Source organism: Bacillus rossius, chromosome 2 (assembly GCF_032445375.1).
Source record: "Bacillus rossius redtenbacheri isolate Brsri chromosome 2, Brsri_v3, whole genome shotgun sequence".
NCBI classification, from domain to species: Eukaryota; Metazoa; Arthropoda; class Insecta; order Phasmatodea; family Bacillidae; genus Bacillus; species Bacillus rossius.
This window is the reverse complement of record NC_086331.1, coordinates 110,768,134-110,793,579: the sequence shown is the minus strand read 5'-3', so window position 1 is coordinate 110,793,579 and position 25,446 is coordinate 110,768,134. Positions and strand designations below refer to the sequence as shown.

The 25,446-nt window shown below is 36.5% G+C and overlaps 1 protein-coding gene across 3 annotated transcripts in view; it reads left to right on the top strand.

Moving 5' to 3' along the window:
• LOC134529611 (diacylglycerol lipase-alpha) overlaps positions 1-24,725 on the top strand; it is a 150,737-nt gene extending 126,012 nt beyond the window's left edge. The window contains exons 11-13 of one of the 3 annotated variants that reach the window (XM_063363898.1): positions 798-1,030; positions 6,604-6,739; positions 24,390-24,725. In XM_063363898.1, coding sequence (XP_063219968.1) covers positions 798-1,030; positions 6,604-6,739; positions 24,390-24,404 — 384 coding nt within the window. In that variant the 3' untranslated portion in view covers positions 24,405-24,725. The remainder of the gene's footprint in view (positions 1-797; positions 1,031-6,603; positions 6,740-24,389) is intronic. The other 2 variants (XM_063363896.1, XM_063363897.1) reach the window with 2 other exon arrangements.
• The last annotated feature ends 721 nt before the right edge of the window (positions 24,726-25,446 follow it).

The window sequence follows — 25,446 nt, the reverse complement described above, 5'->3', positions numbered from 1 at the left end:
AATATATACTCTCATTTCAATTGCCGACCTACTACTTTGCATCTGAATCAAAAACTACTTAGTATATTGAGTTGATATTTCAGTAGGTTTCTTAAGACACGATCTCTCAATGGTTTCAGATGCTTCATTAGCAAATTTTAGCACCTGGCTGATGCGGAGTAGTAGACTTGTATTTTTCTACTCATGTTCTAATAACATATCTAACTTAGTTGGTTGCAGCATGTCTAGTCATAGTGATAGGAACAACATTTAGGATGTGGTGTGTGCGTTTGAAGGACTTCTAAGCTCTCCAGTCGGAGATATTACAAAAAAGAAATTCTAAAAGTATGGATGTCTGTCTCCGGCACTGTTGGTGAGACATCCATAATGACTGTACAAGAAGAACCGGCGCTATGATGACTCTAAGGCTCAGCCAGATGAGTGCATCCCCGATAGTACTTCAGTCAAATTAATGTCTTTCCCTTTCCTCCATGCAGCCTAAAATTGCAGTTCTTGGAGGATCCTTTAGATTATGCTCAACACGGGAACGTTGTTCCTAATTAAGGTACCAGGCTAAAAATTATGTTTTTACGTGAGCTTAGGACCTAGGCCACAACAGCTGTAAGGTAACTGGCCAAGGTTTGGCATAAGGTCACAGTTTGGTAATGCTGAGCACCTTCATGTATGGCTCTGATCTGACAAGGTTTACAACCATCACTGTAACATGTGGGGTGCCTTGTGGCCTTGCACTTACATGTATGGCTCTGAACTGACAAGGTTTACAGCCATCACTGTAACATGTGGTGTCTGTGTGGCAGTGGAAGACAATCATGTGCAGTGTGGTGTGCTGCGGCTGTGCACCGACACCCACATCCGCAGTCGAATTAAGGTCCGACGGCAACAACATCACACAGTACCAGGAAGAGAAGGAAGCAACACGCGTCGGCCCGACACATACTTCCGACTCCAGCATCGCCCTCACAGTGCACCAGCCTCTGTACCCACCGGGCCGCATCATACACATTGTCAGGCATCACCCCAACAACAAAGAGTAAGCTGATTTCTACATTCTCATTTATTGTTTCCTCTGTAACAAGTTCTGTTATTTCAGGTACCAACTATGCCTATATTGTATAAACTTTTTCATGTTGATCTTTCTGAATATGGATCGCTATAGGCAAGTCAAGTGTGAAAAATGTGTGAATTGGTGAAATGGATAAAATGAGGAAAACTATATCAGTCTAGAAAAGTTACCAGCAAGGTAATATTGCAGAATTTGTTCTCTAAAATCTTCAGTAAACCAAAGTATGTGAAAAAATAGTATCTAAATGCTTATTTCACCTCATTAATTGTTTGATTAGGGTTCAGTAGCCAGTCTCCAGGGGTTTACTTCCCAAAGATAAGCGACCACAGTAAGTGAGATCACACCTGTGGTAACAGCCTGGAGAAGAGAAATCCTGACTTCAAAGTTCCCGAATGGTTCTTCAGCAAGCCCCACAAGTATAATGATGTCTGACTCGCGGTGACTGTATTTGGCTGGGATTCAGTAAAAAGGTCTCTGGGGTTTTTACTTTATAATGATGAGGAAGTGCAGTGGGTGACAATACAGCTTTAGTACCAGCATGGGGGAAAGTATAGAGTCATGTTCCACTTACCATTTGTTGGAATATTTACCAACCGAGGGGTTTACAAGAGGTCTAAACCCCACTGATGTTTTGTTAAGTTCATATGGGGACACTGGTGGTTAGTGGGGAAGCCAAGGATCCATGGTGGTTATATTGGATTATATTGCTTACAGCGGCCATCTTAGATTATGTCACTTACAATGGACATCTTGGATGACATTGACCTTGACCTTTGACCCCACCTACCATCTTGGATTCTATCCACCATTTTGATTTCTAGAGCATTCTACCATTTGTTTTCTAGAACATCCCGACATTTTGAATTATGATGTTACCCCACCACCTTCAAAATCCATAATAAATTCCAAAAAATCCAGAAAAAAATTATAAAAATGTTTATTTAATATAATTTTAATAAATTTTACCACCATCTTGGAGTCAAACACTCAACTCCTGTGCATTGCACTTTTCGTTATGATGACATCATCAATGAACACCCAACTCCTTTGTGTTGCACTTTTCGTTACATTGGCACCACCATATTTATTTCGTCTGCTGGAGACTGCCATCTTGAATTCATCAGATGGATGTTGCCACCTTTGTTTCTAGTGTATGTTTCTAAAGTATGTCAGTGTATGTATGCATGTAAGGTCGAGTTTATATCCTCTACTAGTGTTGTTATGAAACTTAGACGAAAAATTCCACAAATTTAAATCACCAAAAAAATTAACAAATGTTAAAAAATGAAAAAAGATTAATTACACAACCATTTTGTTTATGTTAATAACATTTATTTTATAGTAAACATACTTAATAACTTTTCTTCCAATATTTTTATTTTATTTTATAGCTGCCATCATAGACATCACACCATTTCAGGACCATAATTTTTTCAGAGTTCTTACTCACAAGTAATATTTATATTTATTTATCTCTTCTAAATACGAACATAATTGCATATTCGTATTTAAAAGCCGCATGAAAGTAGATATTTTAATGCTTGCATAAACATTTTATATTTCACACTTCTAAGCAGGAACGTGTTTGCGTATTCGTATTCAAAAGCTGCATGGAAGCAAATATTTTAATAATTACATATATATCCATTTCTGTAAGGTTTTTAAAGTAACATTAAACGCAGCCTTAATCGTGTACGATAATTAATTGCTACAAACAAATATGACGACTCATATTTTTAGATTATTAGATGTGTTCCCTCCCGCGAGAGAGAACCTATCCAACATATAACATTTTATGTTTCGACTTGATGTTTGATCGCAATAGTGTATATGATGCATTTACAACACTTACCTCAGCCATTACCTTCTCAGGAGATACACTTCACATCACATGAAAATAGAATATTTTTAAAAGTCGTGACAGTAATTCGAAGTAAATAAGATATGAAAAATATTTTAAAATTCAATAAAAAAACCCACACATAGACACCATCTTTTCCCATCGCTAACACAATACCATTCAAGAGGCATTACCGAACCCCGTCACAATATGCCACTCCGCAGCACTTGCCATACTATACATAAAATGCTCAATCCACACAACTAACCGCGCACACAGCTCCAAAGTCCATAGTTCTGGATATGTGGCTAGTATCCCTCCCACCACAGAAGCAAAATCCTCCTCAGTCAGAATGGAGGTGTTCACGGGTATGCACGATGTCTTCTCTTGGAACTCTTCGTCTTCGTCCATCTCAAGAACTTCTTCGTCGCTAGCCTCCTCCCAGCTCGCATGGGACTCCTCAACAGTCTCTTCATAGCTGGCACGTCACATCTTACTAGCTCTGCTGATAACTATGAATGTTAGGGTCCTCAGCGAAACCCCACAACAACTTCTCATCATTGTCCTAAGGGTTCAATGGTTCATCCCTCCCCACCCCTCTTCTCCTTTCTATTCCAGTCCAGTCCTGTTCTTGCGTCCCAAGCGCCACGCGCCGGTGACGCACGTCCTTTGATGTCAGCATAACTCCCTCCTCCCCCTGATCCTTCCCAGACCGAATAGCTGTGTCATTTATTCCTGTCTGCACACATCCCCAGCCTCCTAATACCATGTTATAGTTTCAAACAGTACAGGAATAAATAAAAAATAATTATCTATTTAATACTTGCATTTATTAACATAAAAACTTACTACTCATTACACTACATTATAATTTATATAATATCTGTAGTTTCATCCAATTTTTTTCTTTCTTTCAGATTTATCAAATTCTAGCCACTTCACAAACAAGCGATTATCTTTCCAACATATCACTTGCTCTGTCGAATATTCGTTTGGGTGCTTGGTAGACTGAAATTCTTAGTCGTAGAATCCTCATGTATCGCCGAACCTCGTAAATCTTCCAAGTTATGGCATATTGGGTGGTGATTACGTTTTTAACTAACACAGAATATTTTGGTTAACCAGTTAGATGTATGCCCTTTTTCGAATGTGTGTTTATATTTAGAAAAACGTACAAATTCTCCAACTTTAGCTCAAAGTTTTCTTACTCCTAATTTAATTGCATTTAAATAAACAGTTTTCGTGAGTGAGTTATCTTTTCACATTCATAAATGCCGTACCAATTATTCTATTCTTTCTGTTACTATATAGTAATTTAGTAATATCAGTATTATATCAATCCATTTATAACTTCCTTTTACTGTGAACCCCCTCCAAATAGCTTCTTTTAAAGGTCATTAAAAGTTTAAACCACTCATCATAACATAAAATAATTATTTATTATGAACATGGCTACAAGGCTAAATGGCTACAGGTATAAATTAACGACATAGAAAAACATAGGTCTGTATATAAAGGTCAACTCAGCAAATGTAATGCTTACTATAGAGCTGAAACTTCCTTGAAATGTGTATTTTATGTTTACTACAAAACCAAAGGGTTTTGAACCATTAAATATTCAGTCCTGACTACAGACTTGACTACAAACATTCAATGAAAAGGAAACATTTTCGGCATCTAGGACACACAGCTGGACACATTTTCGTTATCTAGAACACATTCGCTAAAATGCAAAACGAAAAGTTAGGATCCAACGCAATCTTGCTACAATGGCTTCATATGCATTTGGCATCATCTGGATACAATGCCTCCATCTACATTTGGCTCCAAATGATTTAATTTACAACGTTGCACGAACTCATCACGATTGTTGGAAAGGCGTTATTATTACACCACTTTCTTTAGTTACTTATTTATTACGATATTTACATATTTAAGTTTTAAGTTGTATTATGAGAATTCAGTCGTAGCTAGAAATTATATTACATGAAATAAAACACTATTTTGTCCCTTTTTTTTCTCACTTTTATACACACGCAGACAAAACAATTCATTACTGTATGTAGCACGCACTTCTTATTTCACGAAATATAGTCCATGCTTGTTTCGTAATGGATAAATGTTCATCATTTTTGCGAAGCAAGTTAAAGTAGGTATTAACCTATCGACGAAAATGTTAGAATCTTTCCATGTCGTGTAATAAAAAATCTCTTCTGCTGCTGTCATCTTCTTTACATTTTATTACTAATGCTTTTAAGATCTCTGAAATCTCATGTTTTATTACCAGCCTCAAAATCATTATAAATGTCATCACCCGATGACCATCATAAACCTGAGCAGAATCATTTATTTTAATGAGTCATTTCCATCATTTTAGTCTCAGCACTTTATCACAGTCTTTGATCTTGTGAGCTTCAAGTTCTCCATCATAATCTGTGTTCTTGTCAGCTACAGGTGCTTCATCGTAGTCTTCGATCTTGTCAGCTTCAGGCTGTTCTCCAGTGTTCTCAATTTCAAAGATGCAACTAGAACTTTGGGTAAATATTTTTTTTTTATTTCGCATGAAGATGCTACTTTCTTCGTTAGCTTTCAGTTCCAAATATTTAGCAATATATGGGGTAGTACTGTTAGAATCAGCATTTTCACATTTTTCGTGATCATTATAGTCATCTAATATTTTTGCTAAAAATGCACTTCCATTCTGTTATAGCCATGCCCTTCTTATCATTAGTCATCCAGGTTTTACAGATAGAGGGCTTTGCTAGACATCAAGGGGGAGGAGAATCATCTTACAAGTAAACGTTTCTCAACTGTACTTAACATAGTTATCGAATGAGTAATGGATATTTTCATTCGAGTTCCACCTGAGTTAAATGTTGAAATTTTTGAATTGGTAACAGGAATTCATAATACAAATAGATATATTTCAACACATCAGAAGTCCGATATAAGAAAATCAGGAGGATTATTGATTCAAGAATAACTGGAAGCACATTACATTTCCTTTTTTAACTCGGAAACATACCCCTATACGATGTTAATTTTACTAATGGTCACACAAATTTCAGTACCATCGTGCAGGAGAGCATGGAGTAATTTCTATCTTGCCTGCTCCATCTGAGGTTCCTTGGTAAGTCATGCATCTGTAAAGATGTGGAACTCGCTCTTTCTGTGGTGAAGAAATACTATAGCTTCCTATGGTTGTTCTTTTTAATGTTGTGTTGTCGCAGTGAGTGACAGCAGAGCTGCAGTACCTGTCTGGAGAGCTGGTAAAATGGGGTAATGGAGCTTTATCAGATTACAGCTGCTATTAGTGAATGATATTTCATAACTAATGTGATATGACATGGTTAGCTTCAAGAAGTGACAAAATGGGGTTCTAAGCATTCATTGACTAGTTGTTTATCGAAACATTACGACCGAGATGATATGGCATATGTTCTTGGTTTCCCGCACAAAGTTGTTTTGTGTAATGGAAGGTTTGACAGGTATGAGCATAACATAACAAACATTTAGCATGTATATTTGCGAACAGAGTTTATACATGGAGTATTGTTATTTAGAACCAGTCGTCACCCGAGCAGATTCGAATCAACCTTTTTTTTAAATTGAGTTGTCACGCATGTAACAAGTTGTAACATTGTGATCAGTGTGCTTTATTGTAAAGAGATTAAAACTACATGAGAATTTTGTTTTTCAGTAGGAAACTAATGAAGAAAAAGGAACCTGTATATCAAGCTGTTTGGGCAAACAATACAGACTTTGATGAGGTGCTTATTTCTCCGGTAATGATACAGGACCACATGCCCGACAATGTTCTTCATGCTCTCAAGAAGGTAGGCATATAAATGTTCTCTTTTTAGCACATATGTTCCATACTTTAACCTTATGATGGTACTTTGAAATATTAGATATCCACATATGTGCACTAAGCAAGGTTAGTAGCGTAGAATATGCAGCTGTATGTAGGTATCACTATTTCGCTAATAAGTACATAGAATTTTTGATTGTGGGCATTCAAAACCAGCTATAAATATATAAGAAAACTTAATGTGAGTATTTTAGTGGATTCTAAATTTGCCTGGCTTCGTTCTTTAATTACAGACTACACGTAACATTTGTATTTTTTCTTTGCAAGAATCTTATGTAAATACATATTAAAAAGGTAACTATTAAAAAAAAATGTTCCATTTTTCAAAATTTCTAAATTGATCACACCAGAAAATCGTAAAACCAGCAATTCATGAATATGAATCCAAACATTCAACTCGTATGCAATGTCTAACTAAAATATTTCGGAGAAATAAGTTAATAGCATTGTTAGTAATTATAAACAACTTTTTTTAAATACAAAAATATAATTTCCAGTGCTGTAGATTGGCCGTTCATGCGGCTGGAGTTGAAGTGATAAGCTAAAGTCGATTCCGCTATATTGTATTGTGATGTAACGGCAGCCATATTGTAAGACTTTACATTTGACCTTGACCTCCAAAATTTCAAAATTTCGTTAAAATTGACTCAAATTCGCACAAATTTACCCAAAATTAGCCTAAATTTACTCTAAATTCGCCCGAATTGACCCACAATTCACCAAAATGAACCACAATTTCTAGATAATATGTTAAATTTGCCATCGAAAATCTCAAAAATTATAAAATAATTGTAGATTCCTTATTTCAATGAAAAAATTCCCGTTTCAAAGAAATTCGCGACTTTTTTTTTAAAAAAAAAAAAAATCTGCAGAGGCAACTTTCTTCTGAGAGGAATCATTCTCCTCATAAATGGGAAATCTTCCTCAGAGAGGGAAAATTTTCCTCAAAGAAGGCCAATTATCCTTAAGGTGGGTAAATTATCCTCAGAAGCACTATCACAGTGCTATCAATTTGGCTATCGATGTGAAAATCTTAAAATTTTTACTAAAAATCCGAAAACATACCCAAAAACATTTGAAATTATTTATTTCCAATATTTAATTACTGGATAGATTATGGTTCATGGTTTGAACCTAGCATGATAAATTTAATATTATAAAAATTACAAAATAAAAATATTCAAAAATATTATAATACCTTCGTTACAGACCCGTGAGTTCTCGGTTCGAACCCAAAGATAACATTCATTTAAAAATGCCGATTGGTCCTACCCCCATGGTGGTGACTAGCAGACTGATCCCTTTCTACTACTACCGATAAATATATATTACGCCAAACAGTATGACATTTTGGTGGCCATCTTGGATCTGCTGCTATATTGATTTACATTTTACCTGCTAGAGTGCAGTAGAGTAAATTACCAGGTCGTTAGCTGTCTTAACAGCCGACATCTTGTTGTCCATCTTGTCCACCATCTTGAAAATCCATAATTACTAACCTAGATGTTAGGAAATAATTCCTAAAATAATTTAAAATCCACGTGGTTATGTGACCATCTGCTACCTTTTTCCTGATGTTGTTCCTCTTCCGCGAAAAAACATTTTTCTAATACCCTAATATGCAGATGCTTTTACATCGTGCAGAAGGCAAAGATCAGTTAGTATTCATCATCTCGAATGCTCTTTTGCAAGTCTCGTCTTGAAATTACTCAGTTTTATAATAAGTATATTCCAGCCATAAATTATATTTTACATAGTGATCATGTTCCAATACTTTTTCAAATTAATTAACTATATCCTTTTTGGCATCAGCTAGAGAGAAACAAACATCTCTTAGCACTAGATAGCCGTTCAGGTAGTAGAGGTTTTTCAATATTCCACAGAATGCCGATTTTGCCATGAATAATAAATTTTCATTCAGTCTCTCAACGCACTGAGAACAGATGTAGATTTTATTTTATGTTTAATCAGTGTCGAAGCTGTGGTCTACGGATTAATTTTACAATTAGAGTAATTGTGCGCATGTGTTTAAACCTTAACATGCAGAGCAGTATGCGACACTAGATTGTTCACAGTATGTAAACAAACGTCACATTTACAGTTTTCCATATGCCTTCTCAAACTGTCAATATGAGTAAACCATACATGACAATTATCACAGCGAAGTGCCAGATGTGATGTGCTCGTTGCACATTATTTCTTTTTATGTCTTTGTACACCTCGAAATAACACAAAACTAATTTGCACAGAAGTTACAGGGATATATATTTTTTTTTTGCATTCGTTGATGTTTCCTTACTCAGAATGAAAGAACACGTTTTCTCCAGAAACAATCTCAGTCGTTTGGCGAGGAAAGCATTATGTTTGCAGCTTATTGCATGTCTTATAAAAATATCGTTACTTGCAGACTCCTTGCGGCATTTCCCACCACTGAATTTCATGCGTGGTGCTTGGTATTTGTTGTTGAACTTCCAAAAAAAATTAATTTAAGGTTGCTAGCAACACTAGCAAAACCATGGCCATGGAAATCTCTGAGGTATTTTATGCTTATGGAACTGCAACCATTTAGGTCTTCTGCAGTGCTAGAACAATAGGTGCAGCCACCATTGGGATCCCTGCAGCTTTTCTGGTCATCATCGACGATGGTACAACTTCCATGGTGTTAAAGGTGGTAAAAATGTCATAGAGTTCACAAATATAGCTAGTTACTGGGCTTATATGTCAGACAAGTCAAACTATACGAAACTCATGCCATCATAGCCAGAGTAGGACTAAGGGTCCCGTCGTCTGGCCACATATTTTATATTCACAGCGATTGGTGTAAAATGTGAGTCAAAATGTTAACCACTTTCATTAATACGTGTATAAATAAACAAACAATTAAAGTTTTTTTGACAGTTAATTATGTATGAAATAAAGTTTGACAAGTATATATTATAATGTTGTTCCAACCGCCTACCATTGCAGCCAAGCTGCATTGTTCTAAATTACTGATTTTAAGAGACACATAAAAATCATACAAGTAATTTATTGTATATATCCCGCATCTCTTAGTTCACAAATTATAGCCCATGTTTCTTTGGTGATGGATAAATTTTTGGCATTTTGCGAAGCAAGTAGAAGTCGACCAGTATATTTGGATGTTTCCACGATCAGTAATCAATCTCTTGAGGGGTTTTTATCTTTCTTAGATGTTTAGTATAAATATTTTTAATAATCTAAAGTCTTTTTTTAGCATAAGCCTCATAATCATTAACACCGTCAATTATCAGTGATCAAAATAATTTATAATTACTCTAATGCATAATTTCCTTTGTTTTGGTGTTAGAGCTTCATAACAGTTATCAATATTTTCAGCTTCATGTGCTTTTATATTGTTCTCATTTTCGCGGAGGCGACTACAGTTTGGTGTAAATATTTTTGTTTCGTTTCCCATGGAGATTATAATTCTTTCTTTAGCTTTTAATTGTAAATCATTAGCAATTAAATTGTAAATTCTTCCTCGAAACGGGAATTTTACCCTGTAAAGAGGGAATTATTAAATTATTATCATTATTATTTAGTTGTATTTGTAGAAAACATTTTCTTAAAAACAGGAAATGATGGATCATTTTGGCAATTTTGTATGTTCAATGTTAAATTTTAAGGTTATTAAATATGGCGGCTGTGACGTCACAATCCAAGATGGCGGTAACGTTTCTATCAACTCACTTCAACTCTAGTCGCAGTACCGGCCAAGCTATACTAATAGTTCCTTTTTAATGTATTGAGAAATCGTATTTTACATTATGAATACTGCTTTAAACATAAGAGATACATCTCAGATCAATTTTTGTAGCTTGCAGCATTCCTTGATAGGATATTTCGTTACTAAAGAATTTTGATTAAATGACAAGTAAATAAATGGAGCCAGGAGTGTGACTTAATTTTGTTGTAAAACATTCAAAATACTGTAGAGTTATATTTGTCAATCTGGAAGCTCAATTTCCACTATAATTCATGTGGACGTCGTGAAACCTATTTTACATACGTGAAACTAAGCAGTAATGCAGCAGGAACAGTGAAATTTTGGTTTTAAATATGTACATACACCTGCGTTCACATACACACACAAAATCACACACATTTACTCACACACACTCACACACGCACACATATAATAATTATGTATATTTTATATGACTGGTCACAGTAGTAGAAAAGTATCATCCATGGTAAAAATACATGGTTAGTGCTTACTGTGCTATTACTACAACACATTTTATATAATTTATTTTCTACTAATTCAATACGGTAGTATACTTTAGGGGTTCCTGGCGATGGTGCTGATTCGAGGAGCCAGGAGCCTACCACCTTCTTGGATTTGTAATGTCATGGACGCCATCTGATATGACCTTGACATCTGATTGTGTTGAAATTTGACCTTAACATTTGACCCCGGCCAACATTTTGGATGCCATCTTCGAAAATATCAAATATCGCCATTTTTGATTCAAGAAAATTAAAATATTTGGAAACACTACAGAAATAATTAGAGATTGTTTTGTTATATATAAATCAATTTTGTGCCTTCAGTTATGTCTCTAATCAGTACAAACATTTATTAGGTTTTGATTTTTTTTTCTAATTGAGCGACCCTGGCTTCGTTGCAATCGCTCCCACGCCATTTCCCTTCCCTCACACTCTTCCCGACGAGTCTGTTTCCCCTCACCGCCCTTCTCGCGATAACCCCTTCCGCCCATCATCCCATTCCTTCCCCTCTCTTACCCCTGCCGAGGCTTCTGGTCGCTTCCAGGTGATTCTTCCCTCCTCGCGACTCCACTCCCCTCCACGTCACTCCCGCCGGTTCTGGTCTCTTCTTCTGGTGGTGTTTCCCCTTCGCGCGAGACACATAAATAGAGGCGGCTAGCCACCAGTGATTGACCATCGGACCTGCGGATCTTCTCGTCCCACATCTATTGAGTCGCGCCAGGAATGAAAAACGCCTGCTGAACCTCTCGTCGCAAAACAGTTGAACAGCTCGACGAAAGGACAATGTGAGTTAAGGCCGCGATTGCACACTGAATAATTCAAACCTAGATCTTTGAAAGCCAAGAGTACTAGAAACATATGTGTATATTTTTATATATTAATTTTTTTGGTGTTATGGGGGAAAAAACGAAAATAATTTATCTTGTCCATATATTTTAATTAACTTGTGTTATCTATTCTATCAAGAAAGCTTGTAAATTATATTTTTATGTTGCTCTAAATTATTTCCCAAATTTTGTTTTGCAAATACTTTTGCTATGTTCATAAATATTTATTGTTATTTATTGTTTATAAAGATCAAGTTATGCTTATAATTGTGCAACAAGGATTAACACCCTTGAATTGTCTAGACTTGAAAAGGCACAGCTAGTTCTTGTTAAAAGTTGGAACCACATATATGTCTGCGAATATCCTTTGACTTGGGTTCGCAATAATAAAGTTAAATAAATATGACTTTACTTATACGTGTTTTTTTTTTTGCAAATAGGAGAGGTCATGTGATCAATTCTTAGCTGAGATAACGAGTAGTAGACACGGTAAATAAAACAAAACTTTTACAGATATTATTTATTACATTTACAAACAAAAACTGTTAACCAAATTTACGAGAAAAGAATATGTATATAAACAGTTTCAGAATAAATAACAGTGATTTCAATCGTAAATTATTTTACTCTTCAGTGCCGTTACCCTCGTCCAATTCTCTCTTTTCTTTCCTAGGTGAACACTGATGCTATCGCTGTACTCATACTCTCTGTATAGGACACTGAGTACTCTCGCTGCACTGAATTTCCCTAGGGGGTAAACTGAGCTATTATGAACGGAAGCTCTTCTAAAGGGACACTAAGCTCTTCCATTACTAATGTTCTCCTGGGATTAAACTGTGTGCTTTTGCTCTACTAATGTTTTCCTAGAAGAACACTAGTAGTATAGGATAGCCGGAACTGGCACTGGGTTCTGGGTGTGGATTGTGATTGTCGGTCCGCCATATTGGATTGTGACGTCACGGCGGCCATCTTGGATGGTTGTGACCTTGACCTTTGACCTTGACCTTGAATTTGATCCTCAAAAATCGCCAAAATCCGCCAAAATTGGGCAAAAAATTGCCCAAAATTCCTCAAAATTTACATTTCTGTGGAAAAAAATTCCGCCAAAAAATCTCAAAAAATTCCACAATCCAAAAATCAGGATTTCAAAAATCCTCAAAAGTCGTTTTGCCCTAGAAAGAACCCAAATTCCTAAAAGAGGCTTAAGCATCCTTGTCTACAGCCTCCGATAAGCCTCTGACGTCATCCAGGATTATTACCGCCATCTTGGATGGATGTGACCTTGACCTTTGACCTTGACCTTGACCCCGGCGGCCATTTTGGATCCGCCATCTTGGATCCGCCATCTTGGATGATGTAATTGTGTGTTCTCGAAAATTGCGGTGATGTGATTTCCGCCATATTGGATGATGACGTCACCGGTGCAATTTTCGTTACGGCCGCCATCTTTAACTTTTTTATTTATTATCCGATTTTAATGAAATTTTTTTTAAAAATTATAAAAAAATTCAAATAATAAAATTTTAATAAAATACTTATAAAAAATATACTTTTACGACACGGAGTTCGGAGTCCTCGGTTCGAACCCGGTGAGGGCAAAAAAAAAAGGCGACCGATCCAACCCTCACAGTGGATGCAGGCAGACTGACTCCCACCACTTATGTCAATGCACATATACCATCAGGTAGTATGACGTCATGTCCGCCATCTTGAAATTTGGACGCCATCTTGAAAATCTTTATTTACTATCCGATTTTAATGAAAAAAATTCCAAAATTTATCAAAAAATTAACGTATTTGAATTCCGTTTGATTATATCGATGTACGTCCTTGGTTCGATTCCCGGCGAGAGTAAACGGTCGATCCTTCCTCCATGAAAGCTACCTAGACTGATCTACCACCACCAGTACAAGGTATATATCATCAACTGGTATGACATCATGTCCGCCATCTTGGCCTCATCCGCTGGAGACCACCATCTTGTTTTCGTCTGCTAGAGTGTGCCGATACCATGTAGTATAATTATCTGGTCACTATACTTGTGTCCTCAACTGTTGACATTGAACATTGACCTTGGCCATTGACCTTGACCTTGAAATTTTACCTTGACCTTGAAATTTGACCTTGAACTTGAATTTTGACCTTGACCTTGAAATTTGACCTTGACCTTGAAATGTGACATTGACCTTGAAATTTGACCTTGACCTGGAGATTTGACTTTGTCCTTGTCGACCATCATGGATTCGACATTTTATGTTCAGTACATGCTACCAGGAGCTACCACCTGTCGGAGTACGCCATCTTGTGTGTGTACTTGTATTATAGAGTACATTTCCATCTGGATAATTTTATTCTAACCCGCTACAGTGCAATAATCATTTATTACCGAGGTGCCCCCGCCATATTGAAATTTGGCCGCCATCTTGAAATCATGTAATAATGTAGCTATAAAAGCGGGAAAAAATCCAAAATTCATCAAAAAAATCACTCATTAACTTACATATTGATTCGATCCGCTCCAGTCCTTGGTTTGATCCCTGAATAATGCAAAACATTTAATTTTATATAAAAAAATAATAATTTCAATAAACCATGTTCAAAATTCTTAAAGAGACTTTCAATCCTCTACTACCATCATCCTAGCAGACATCAAGACCACCATATTGGAAATTCGTAATTGTAATGCTAGAGATTCGGGAAAAAGTTCAAAATTCATTAAATAAATTTGTAATCTATATACTGATTGATTAGATCGACTTAGGTCCATGGTTCGATCCCTGGCCGATACAAAACAACTTTAATTTTAAAAAGGTACCAGAAAAGTGTAAGGTTCGAGGAATAAAACACCTAAAAGTCTTTTACAAACATAATATTTATTACACAATTTCTATTCTACTACAGAATCACTTGCGAAAGCCAGCAATCTTATAAAAATTTAGCCCTGCATAGACGTTCAACGACTACTTCTTAGCTCCAAATGGCTCCAAATGCTCCAAACGGTCTCCAAATGGCTCCAAATGCTCCAACAGCTCCAAAAAAAGGCTCCAAATGCTCCAACAGCCTCCAAATGCTTAACACAGCTCCAAATGGCTCCAAATGCTCCAAACAGCCTCCAAATGCTTGACAGCTCCAAATGTCTCAAAATGCTTAACACAGCTCCAAATGGCTCCAAATGCTCCAAACGGCCTCCAAATGTCTCCAACAGCTCCAAATGCTCCAACAGCCTCCAAATGCTTAACACAGCTCCAAATGGCTCCAAATGCTCCAAACGGCCTCCAAATGCCTCCAACAGCCTCCAAATGCTTAACACAGCTCCAAATGACTCCAAATGCTTCAAAAGGCTCCAATTGCTCCAAGAGCTCCATCTTCAATTGGTTCCAATTGATTCCAATTACTTTTCTTATCGTACTTGGCATGAATACTAACATGTCTTTATTAGTATATATTTTGACTGGCATTGGTAACGTATTTTGCACCTTTAAGTTATAAGTTTTATTTAGAAATCAGATTTCGATAAATGGTAGATACCATTTGGAAAGAAAATATATTAATTTATCTTCAAGTTTATACACATACATTTAATTTAACCATTATTGTATGTAGCCAGCTTCCCTCAGTTCTTTGAGTATGAAGGATATTTCTTTAATGTTCGAATAGTTTCCTGCACAAAGCGATCCATGTAGTAGTCGTAGCCTGTCAACCAATATGTTAGGATCTTCTCATGTAGTATAATCAATCTCTTCTGCTGCGTTCATCTTCCTTGCACGTTTATAATAAATATTATTATCTCTGGTGTCTATCGTTTTAACACCAACCACAAGGTCACTTTCGTCATCGTGCCAGTGATTATCACAAGCTTGATCAGGATAATTTATTTTATTACGACGTTTCCATCGTTTTGGTCTCAAGTCACCATCACAGTCTTCGCTCTTGCTTGCTTTCGGTGCTTCAGCACAGTACTCAATCATGTCACCCTTAGATGTGTCAGCACAGTCTTCGTTAATGTCAGCTTCTGATGTGTCACCACAGTCTTCAATCATGTCAGCACCACAAACTTGATCAGGATAATTTATTTTATTACGTCGTTTCCATCGTTTTGGTCTCAGACCGCCATCACAGTATTCGATCTTGCCTGCTTTAGGTGCTTCAGTACAGTACTCAATCATGTCAGCCTCAGATGTGTCACCACAATCTTCAATCATGTCAGCCTCAGATGATTCATCAAAGTCTTCGACCTTGTAAGCTTCAGGTGGTTCTCCATCTTTCACATTTTCATGGAGACGACTAGATATTGGAGTAAATATATTTTCATTTCTAATGTGGTTACAACTTCCTTCGTCTGTTTTAAATTTTAAATTATTATCTTGATCCAGATCAGTAATTTTAGCATTAGCTTTTTCGCCTTCGTTCCTCTTCCGCGATGTTGTAGCCCAGTCTTCGTTATCTTTATTCATCTTAATTGTACAGGTCTTGTAATGTCTATCCAAGTAATATCTTCTACCAAAGGATTTCTGACACTGACTGCAATGAAATGGTTTTTGACAAGGACCCAAATTACACTCGCTTCTCTCATGTCGTTTAGCATTCTTTCTCAAGGTAAACACCTTGCTACAGTATCTACAGTGATGACGTTTTGATACAGCAACAAATCCCGTTTCAGGATTCATATTAGTTATTGAGACTAATGCCAGATGCAAACTAAGAGTTTTAAATTAGATATATTACTTAAATAGAATTTTTTAATTATTTCATCAGCGAGAATTAATTTATCTTATTCAAAGGTACTTGTTGCAAGTAGTTCTGCTTTTCAACGACAGATGTCGCCACATGTTACTTGCAGGTAAATAATATTTAGTTCTTTTATGCGGGATGCGGGATGCTCACTAACGATCGCAAAAGAAGGATGGCTTCGCTAGACTCCAAGGAGAAGGAAGTTCATCCATCCTGTTAGTGCTTCTTTGATTTCTCAGAGATTATTTGACTGAGTAATGATATATATATTTTTTTTTAAATTTCCACCTGATAAAAATAATACAAGTGCTGATTTATTGGCAGAATTTCAATAATTAAATGCAACCTTGAATAAAAAATGACATGACTTATTAAGTAAAAAATTCTTCATGCAGAGATCAATTCCTCATCAGTAACCAGAAGCACTCGGAGAAAACCATCAGATGTCTAGTCAGGAATAATCAGAAGCACCCAGAGAAAACCATCAAAATATTGTCAAGAATAAACGGGAGCACACGGAAAAATCCACCATAATATTGACAAGAATAATCAGGAGCACACGGAGAAAACCACCACAAGTTTTCTTTGATATCATAAAATCTCAGGAAAAAATAATAATAAAAAATAAAAATAAATTAATAAAAAATTAAAAAAAATAAAATAAAAAAATACATAAAATTCTGTCTTGTACTAGAACTCTATCTTTGTTCAACAATGAGAAGTTCACAAGCTAGCAGAATATATTTATGTATTTTTTTATTATTTTTTTTTTTAATTTTTTATTAATTTATTTTTTATTATTATTTTTTCCTGAGATTTTATGATATCAAAGAAAACTTGTGGCGGTTTTCTCCGTGTGCTCCTGATTATTCTTGTCAATATTATGGTGGATTTTTCCGTGTGCTCCCGTTTATTCTTGACAATATTTTGATGGTTTTCTCTGGGTGCTTCTGATTATTCCTGACTAGACATCTGATGGTTTTCTCCGAGTGCTTCTGGTTACTGATGAGGAATTGATCTCTGCATGAAGAATTTTTTACTTAATAAGTCATGTCATTTTTTATTCAAGGTTGCATTTAATTATTGAAATTCTGCCAATAAATCAGCACTTGTATTATTTTTATCAGGTGGAAATTTAAAAATATATATATATATATATCATTACTCAGTCAAATAATCTCTGAGAAATCTAAGAAGCACTAACAGGATGGATGAACTTCCTTCTCCTTGGAGTCTAGCGAAGCCATCCTTCTTTTGCGATCGTTAGTGAGCATCCCGCATCCCGCATAAAAGAACTAAATATTATTTACCTGCAAGTAACATGTGGCGACATCTGTCGTTGAAAAGCAGAACTACTTGCAACAAGTACCTTTGAATAAGATAAATTAATTCTCGCTGATGAAATAATTAAAAAATTCTATTTAAGTAATATATCTAATTTAAAACTCTTAGTTTGCATCTGGCATTAGTCTCAATAACTAATATGAATCCTGAAACGGGATTTGTTGCTGTATCAAAACGTCATCACTGTAGATACTGTAGCAAGGTGTTTACCTTGAGAAAGAATGCTAAACGACATGAGAGAAGCGAGTGTAATTTGGGTCCTTGTCAAAAACCATTTCATTGCAGTCAGTGTCAGAAATCCTTTGGTAGAAGATATTACTTGGATAGACATTACAAGACCTGTACAATTAAGATGAATAAAGATAACGAAGACTGGGCTACAACATCGCGGAAGAGGAACGAAGGCGAAAAAGCTAATGCTAAAATTACTGATCTGGATCAAGATAATAATTTAAAATTTAAAACAGACGAAGGAAGTTGTAACCACATTAGAAATGAAAATATATTTACTCCAATATCTAGTCGTCTCCATGAAAATGTGAAAGATGGAGAACCACCTGAAGCTTACAAGGTCGAAGACTTTGATGAATCATCTGAGGCTGACATGATTGAAGATTGTGGTGACACATCTGAGGCTGACATGATTGAGTACTGTACTGAAGCACCTAAAGCAGGCAAGATCGAATACTGTGATGGCGGTCTGAGACCAAAACGATGGAAACGACGTAATAAAATAAATTATCCTGATCAAGTTTGTGGTGCTGACATGATTGAAGACTGTGGTGACACATCAGAAGCTGACATTAACGAAGACTGTGCTGACACATCTAAGGGTGACATGATTGAGTACTGTGCTGAAGCACCGAAAGCAAGCAAGAGCGAAGACTGTGATGGTGACTTGAGACCAAAACGATGGAAACGTCGTAATAAAATAAATTATCCTGATCAAGCTTGTGATAATCACTGGCACGATGACGAAAGTGACCTTGTGGTTGGTGTTAAAACGATAGACACCAGAGATAATAATATTTATTATAAACGTGCAAGGAAGATGAACGCTGCAGAAGAGATTGATTATACCACATGGGAAGATCCTAACATATTTGTTGACAGGCTACGACTACTACATGGATCGCTTTGTGCAGGAAACTATTCGAACATTAAAGAAATATCCTTCATACTCAAAGAACTGAGGGAAGCTGGCTACATACAATAATGGTTAAATTAAATGTATGTGTATAAACTTGAAGATAAATTAATATATTTTCTTTCCAAATGGTATCTACCATTTATCGAAATCTGATTTCTAAATAAAACTTATAACTTAAAGGTGCAAAATACGTTACCACTGCCAGTCAAAATATATACTAATAAAGACATGTTAGTATTCATGCCAAGTACGATAAGAAAAGTAATTGGAATCAATTGGAACCAATTGAAGATGGAGCTCTTGGAGCAATTGGAGCCTTTTGAAGCATTTGGAGTCATTTGGAGCTGTGTTAAGCATTTGGAGGCTGTTGGAGGCATTTGGAGGCCGTTTGGAGCATTTGGAGCCATTTGGAGCTGTGTTAACCATTTGGAGGCTGTTGGAGCATTTGGAGCTGTTGGAGACATTTGGAGGCCGTTTGGAGCATTTGGAGCCATTTGGAGCTGTGTTAAGCATTTGGAGACATTTGGAGCTGTCAAGCATTTGGAGGCTGTTTGGAGCATTTGGAGCCATTTGGAGCTGTGTTAAGCATTTGGAGGCTGTTGGAGCATTTGGAGCCATTTGGAGACCGTTTGGAGCATTTGGAGCCATTTGGAGCTAAGAAGTAGTCGTTGAACGTCTATGCAGGGCTAAATTTTTATAAGATTGCTGGCTTTCGCAAGTGATTCTGTAGTAGGATAGAAATTGTGTAATAAATATTATGTTTGTAAAAGACTTTTAGGTGTTTTATTCCTCGAACCTTACACTTTTCTGGTACTTTTTTAAAATTAAAGTTGTTTTTATCGGCCAGGGATCGAACCATGGACCTAAGTCGATCTAATCAATCAGTATATAGATTACATATTTATTTAATGAATTTTGAACTTTTTCCCGAATCTCTAGCATTACAATTACGAATTTCCAATATGGTGGTCTTGATGTCTGCTAGGATGATGGTAGTAGAGGATTTAAAGTCTATTTAAGAATTTTGAACATGGTTTATTGAAATTATTATTTTTTTATATAAAATTAAATGTTTTGCATCATTCAGGGATCGAACCAAGGACTGGAGTGGATCGAATCAATATGTAAGTTAATGAGTGATTTTTTGATGAATTTTGGATTTTTTCCCGCTTTTCTAGCTACATTATTACATGATTTCAAGATGGCGGCCGAATTTCAATATGGCGGGGGCTCCTCGGTAATAAATGATTATTGCACTGTAGCGGGTTAGAATAAAATTATCCAGATGGAAATGTACTCTATAATACAAGTACACACACAAGATGGCGTACTCCGACAGGTGGTAGCTCCTGGTAGCATGTACTGAACATAAAATGTCGAATCCATGATGGTCGACAAGGACAAAGTCAAATCTCCAGGTCAAGGTCAAATTTCAAGGTCAATGTCACATTTCAAGGTCAAGGTCAAATTTCAAGGTCAAGGTCAAAATTCAAGGTCAAGGTCAAATTTCAAGGTCAAGGTCAAAAATTCAAGGTCAAGGTCAATGTTCAATGTCAACAGTTGAGGACACAAGTATAGTGACCAGATAATTATACTACATGGTATCGGCACACTCTAGCAGACGAAAACAAGATGGTGGTCTCCAGCGGATGAGGCCAAGATGGCGGACATGATGTCATACCAGTTGATGATATATACCTTGTACTGGTGGTGGTAGATCAGTCTAGGTAGCTTTCATGGAGGAAGGATCGACCGTTTACTCTCGCCGGGAATCGAACCAAGGACGTACATCGATATAATCAAACGGAATTCAAATACGTTAATGTTTTGATAAATTTTGGAATTTTTTTCATTAAAATCGGATAGTAAATAAAGATTTTCAAGATGGCGTCCAAATTTCAAGATGGCGGACATGACGTCATACTACCTGATGGTATATGTGCATTGACATAAGTGGTGGGAGTCAGTCTGCCTGCGTCCACTGTGGGGGTTGGATCGGTCGCCTTTTTTTTTTTTGCCCTCACCGGGTTCGAACCGAGGACTCCGAACTCCGTGTCGTAAAAGTATATTTTTATAAGTATTTTATTAAAATTTTATTATTTGAATTTTTTTATAATTTTTAAAAAAAATTTCATTAAAATCGGATAATAAATAAAAAAGTTAAAGATGGCGGCCGTAACGAAAATTGCACCGGTGACGTCATCATCCAATATGGCGGAAATCACATCACCGCAATTTTCGAGAACACACAATTGCATCATCCAAGATGGCGGATCCAAGATGGCGGATCCAAAATGGCCGCCGGGGTCAAGGTCAAGGTCAAAGGTCAAGGTCACATCCATCCAAGATGGCGGTCATAATCCTGGATGACGTCAGAGGCTTATCGGAGGCTGTAGACAAGGATGCTTAAGCCTCTTTTAGGAATTTGGGTTCTTTCTAGGGCAAAACGACTTTTGAGGATTTTTGAAATCCTGATTTTTGGATTGTGGAATTTTTTGAGATTTTTTGGCGGAATTTTTTTCCACAGAAATGTAAATTTTGAGGGTTTTTGGGCAATTTTTGCCCAATTTTGGCGGATTTTGGCGATTTTTGAGGATCAAATTCAAGGTCAAGGTCAAAGGTCAAGGTCACAACCATCCAAGATGGCCGCCTTGACGTCACAATCCAATATGGCGGACCGACAATCACAATCCACACCCAGAACCCAGTGCCAGTTCCGGCTATCCTATACTACTAACACTGATTGCTCTTACTGTACGAGTGCTCTCCTAAAAGACCACTTAGTGCTCTCACTTAACTGATGTTCTCCTGGAAGGAAACTGTGTACTCTTGTATTACTGATGTTCTCCTGGAAGAAAACTGTGTGCTCTAGTTGTACTGATCTTCTCTTAGGAGGGCACTGAGTACTCTCACTGTACTGAAGTTCTGTTAGAAGTATACTGTTTTTTTTTCGGTAGAAAAGCTCTCTTTAAAGAAAATAGAATGCTCTCGCTCTACGGATGTTCTCTTAAGAGAACACTTAGAGCTCTCACTGTAATTATTTTCTCCCGGGAGTAAACTATATGCTTTTGCTGTAGATGTTATCTTGGATATAAACTTTGTGTTCCTGCTGTACCTAAGCTCTCCTAAAATAACGCTGAGTTTCCTCGCTGCACTCAGGTTTTCCTAGGAGATCACTGAGTACTTTCGCTGCAATGACACTCTACTCTTGCCGTACTAATGTTTTCCTGGGAGGCCACTGCGTGCTCTTTCATTGGAGAGGAAGGGGGAGGGGGATGATCATTCCTGAGGCACTAACACAACAAATAACTGTTGCAATTACTTTCCTTTGTCTGAAATTTTTTTGTAAATATGTTTTCTCCACCTTACAATTTTCGCAGACCTCGAAATATAAGCAAGCCCTGGTTCATTACAATTAAATAGTCATGACAGATTGTCTTATAATTTTAGCTCATCCATAGCTGTTTTTTTTCTCTTAAGAAGTTATGTTTTTCTATTTGCCATTTAAGATAGTTCAAGAGAAAAAAATTATGTTGTTCCGAAGAGCAAAGTTGTAGCACTGCTTTTATTTATGCCTTCATAACTAACTAGCTATATGCTATTAAATGGTAATCTTTTACTGCTGGTGCTTAACCTATATACAACGAGCATGACTTGATTAATGTAAAAGTTTCATTTCCTGGATCATTTAAAACTTTTGTAAAATAATCTTGTAGTGTATTCAGTTGTTACTAAAACGTTTGCATGCCTTGCACACTTTTCTCTCTTCGTTCTTTACTAACCCCAATCCAATGCTTATTTAGGCATTTCGGATGATTTAGAGCATATTGGTTTACTTTATATGGCGATATGTCAGTGGAAACACTAAAATAGTAATACAATATGTAAGCTTACCTTCTTTAAAAATGTGATATTTTATGGATTTAAAATTAATATGTTAATTGTTTGTTTCTTACATTCAAATACTTTTAAAATGAAATTTATATGCTCTTTCCGATTAAAATGGCTGTAAATGAGCGGGTATTCTGCAATACATTTCGTTCCAACAGATAGAACACGAGGTACCTCAGTATTATTAATCTGCGGATAAAAAACCTTGAAACGTTTGGAAACGAAGCTTCGTCCTGATGCAGATAATTACAATATATAATGGCCTTTCTTGATACCACGGAGTTACCTAACTACATCACCCGAGAGAAACGTGCATAATCTCCTCATCCTGTCTAATGCTCTTGATTCTCTGCCACCAGCCGTTTTAATACGAAGGGTAGTTGTAGCCAGTCGTAACTTTGTAAACTTTGTTTAGAATGTACGAGGATAAACATAGGCCTCTTAAGTAAATTTTGATACTGAAATACTGAAATATATTGAAAAGTGTTTATTTTGTAAATATATGCAATTAAGAATACCAGATCGTATTTCAAGTATTTTTCTTAGAGTTTTATTTCCGGTAGTTATATTTTAAGCATGTTTCTATTTCTCATATTTTATTTTTAAAAATATTTTCTCTCTATTTTTTGCTTTATTTATAAATATTCCCCTACCCTTTCTTCTCTTCCTTCTTGCCTATGTCTGTATCTGTATGTGTCTTCCAAGACAGCTCAGCTCTTCCAGGATTTGTTAATTTTAATATCGTATTATTGAACTATATGACATTTCTTGATAAGTGTTTAGGTTTTATCAGAACTTCTGGACAAACCAATTACCACTGCTTTATTTACTCTCTTATTTCTGGTAACATTTTGTTGTGAAATACATTGTTCGCATATTTAGTTAAAAAAACTTGGCACAAATAATCCTCTCTATAGTATGGAATGTGCAATACTAAACTCCAGAAGTAGGTACTTACATCAGTTATATATTTTTTAGGTACAGCAATGTAGTGGAGCGTAAATTAATTTAAATAGTGAAAAAGAACATTCGCAGTGGCTTTTGCTGTTACCATTTAGGTCTTGTCGTTATCCGTGGATTTTTTTTCCAGGTTGCTATAACTAGTCAGTAATTACTTCGTTAACTTTTCTTGTATGTATTTGACGCCATCCTTGATGCTAAATGAAACTTGTTTTAAGTTAACATTCTTGGCTTTAGTTTTCTTGAACACGGCGTACTACTTCTCCAAATACTGCTCGCAACTTCAGTTGTAACGTTAGCACTTAGAAGCCAAGAGTGTTATTTTTTTCACATTGAAGTATAAGCTGGGTAGTGCATCGCGACCACACTCGTCTGAGCGGTGGTTGTGGTGCTGGGGAGCAGCCGGCAGCAGTTGCGAACTCACTCAGAGGCCAGGTGTCTGTGGTCTGTTTGGTCTTCAGGTGGTTGCGCGGTAGTCCGGGTGTGCCTAGACCGGTGTGGGGGACGTGGCGATCACGTCTTAGCGACACCGTCCACCGGACAACCAGCATCCACGTGACTCTCTCGTTATATCGCTGGGACGGACTTCCTATCATCCTCATGAATGTTCCACCTACCTGTTGTATTATATTTGCTTAAAAAAAATGAAGAAATATTTGACAAATTGTTTGCTTTCATTGTTTTCTTATTTACACTTATTTTAGAAAATCATTTGTTATTTTGTGTGTTTTCCTTTATTGTTTTTTTTATTTGTATGCGTTATGCTGTCATAACTAAACAAGTGGCCCTGTGTTTTACGAGCATGTTTTTTTACATTAGCATAGTCTCATTTACCACCTCTTGTACGCAATTGTTACGGGCAGAAAGCAAAATAAAAATGCACATATTCTATGACTAATGTGCAGAGTCTAGTAAGGATTGAGGGTCACAAGAATAATTGGCTGATTCATGTAATCCAATGACGGAATACTTTCCTTGACACTGTTTATGAGACCAAGTCCAAGGTTATATTAGGCATTATGCATCTGCTACAGCTACCGAACTTGTAAAATTATCGGAATGTATGTTTCTACCGTCACAGATGCAATCCTTGGTGAATTAGGAATAAGCCTTCGTAAATATTTGGCTTGGAAGTAAGACTCACAGAACTTCAGTACTGGACTGTATTCACACAAAACCTTCCTTGCACTAAAGGAGTGTATTTGATAATCGTGCATCGCATCGCCTGCCAAACATTTAGGTGTCGCATCCTAACTAGCAGCTATTAGCGCATGCACTGCTGTGTTTATGGATTGCAAATGCTGGGCTAGGGACATAAATCTGTCAAATGCATTTATGATGATGCAGGGTTATTGGTGACTTCTAAACATCAGTCCCATGTGACGATGTCAGACCATTTACATTTCGTGCGCAACGTCTGGTACCACTCATCATTTAAATGAACCCAGTCGTTTCTCAAGTCGTACTCTTCTCCACCATAATCTTGTACTATATTTCAAGACTTCCTCTGTTACACTG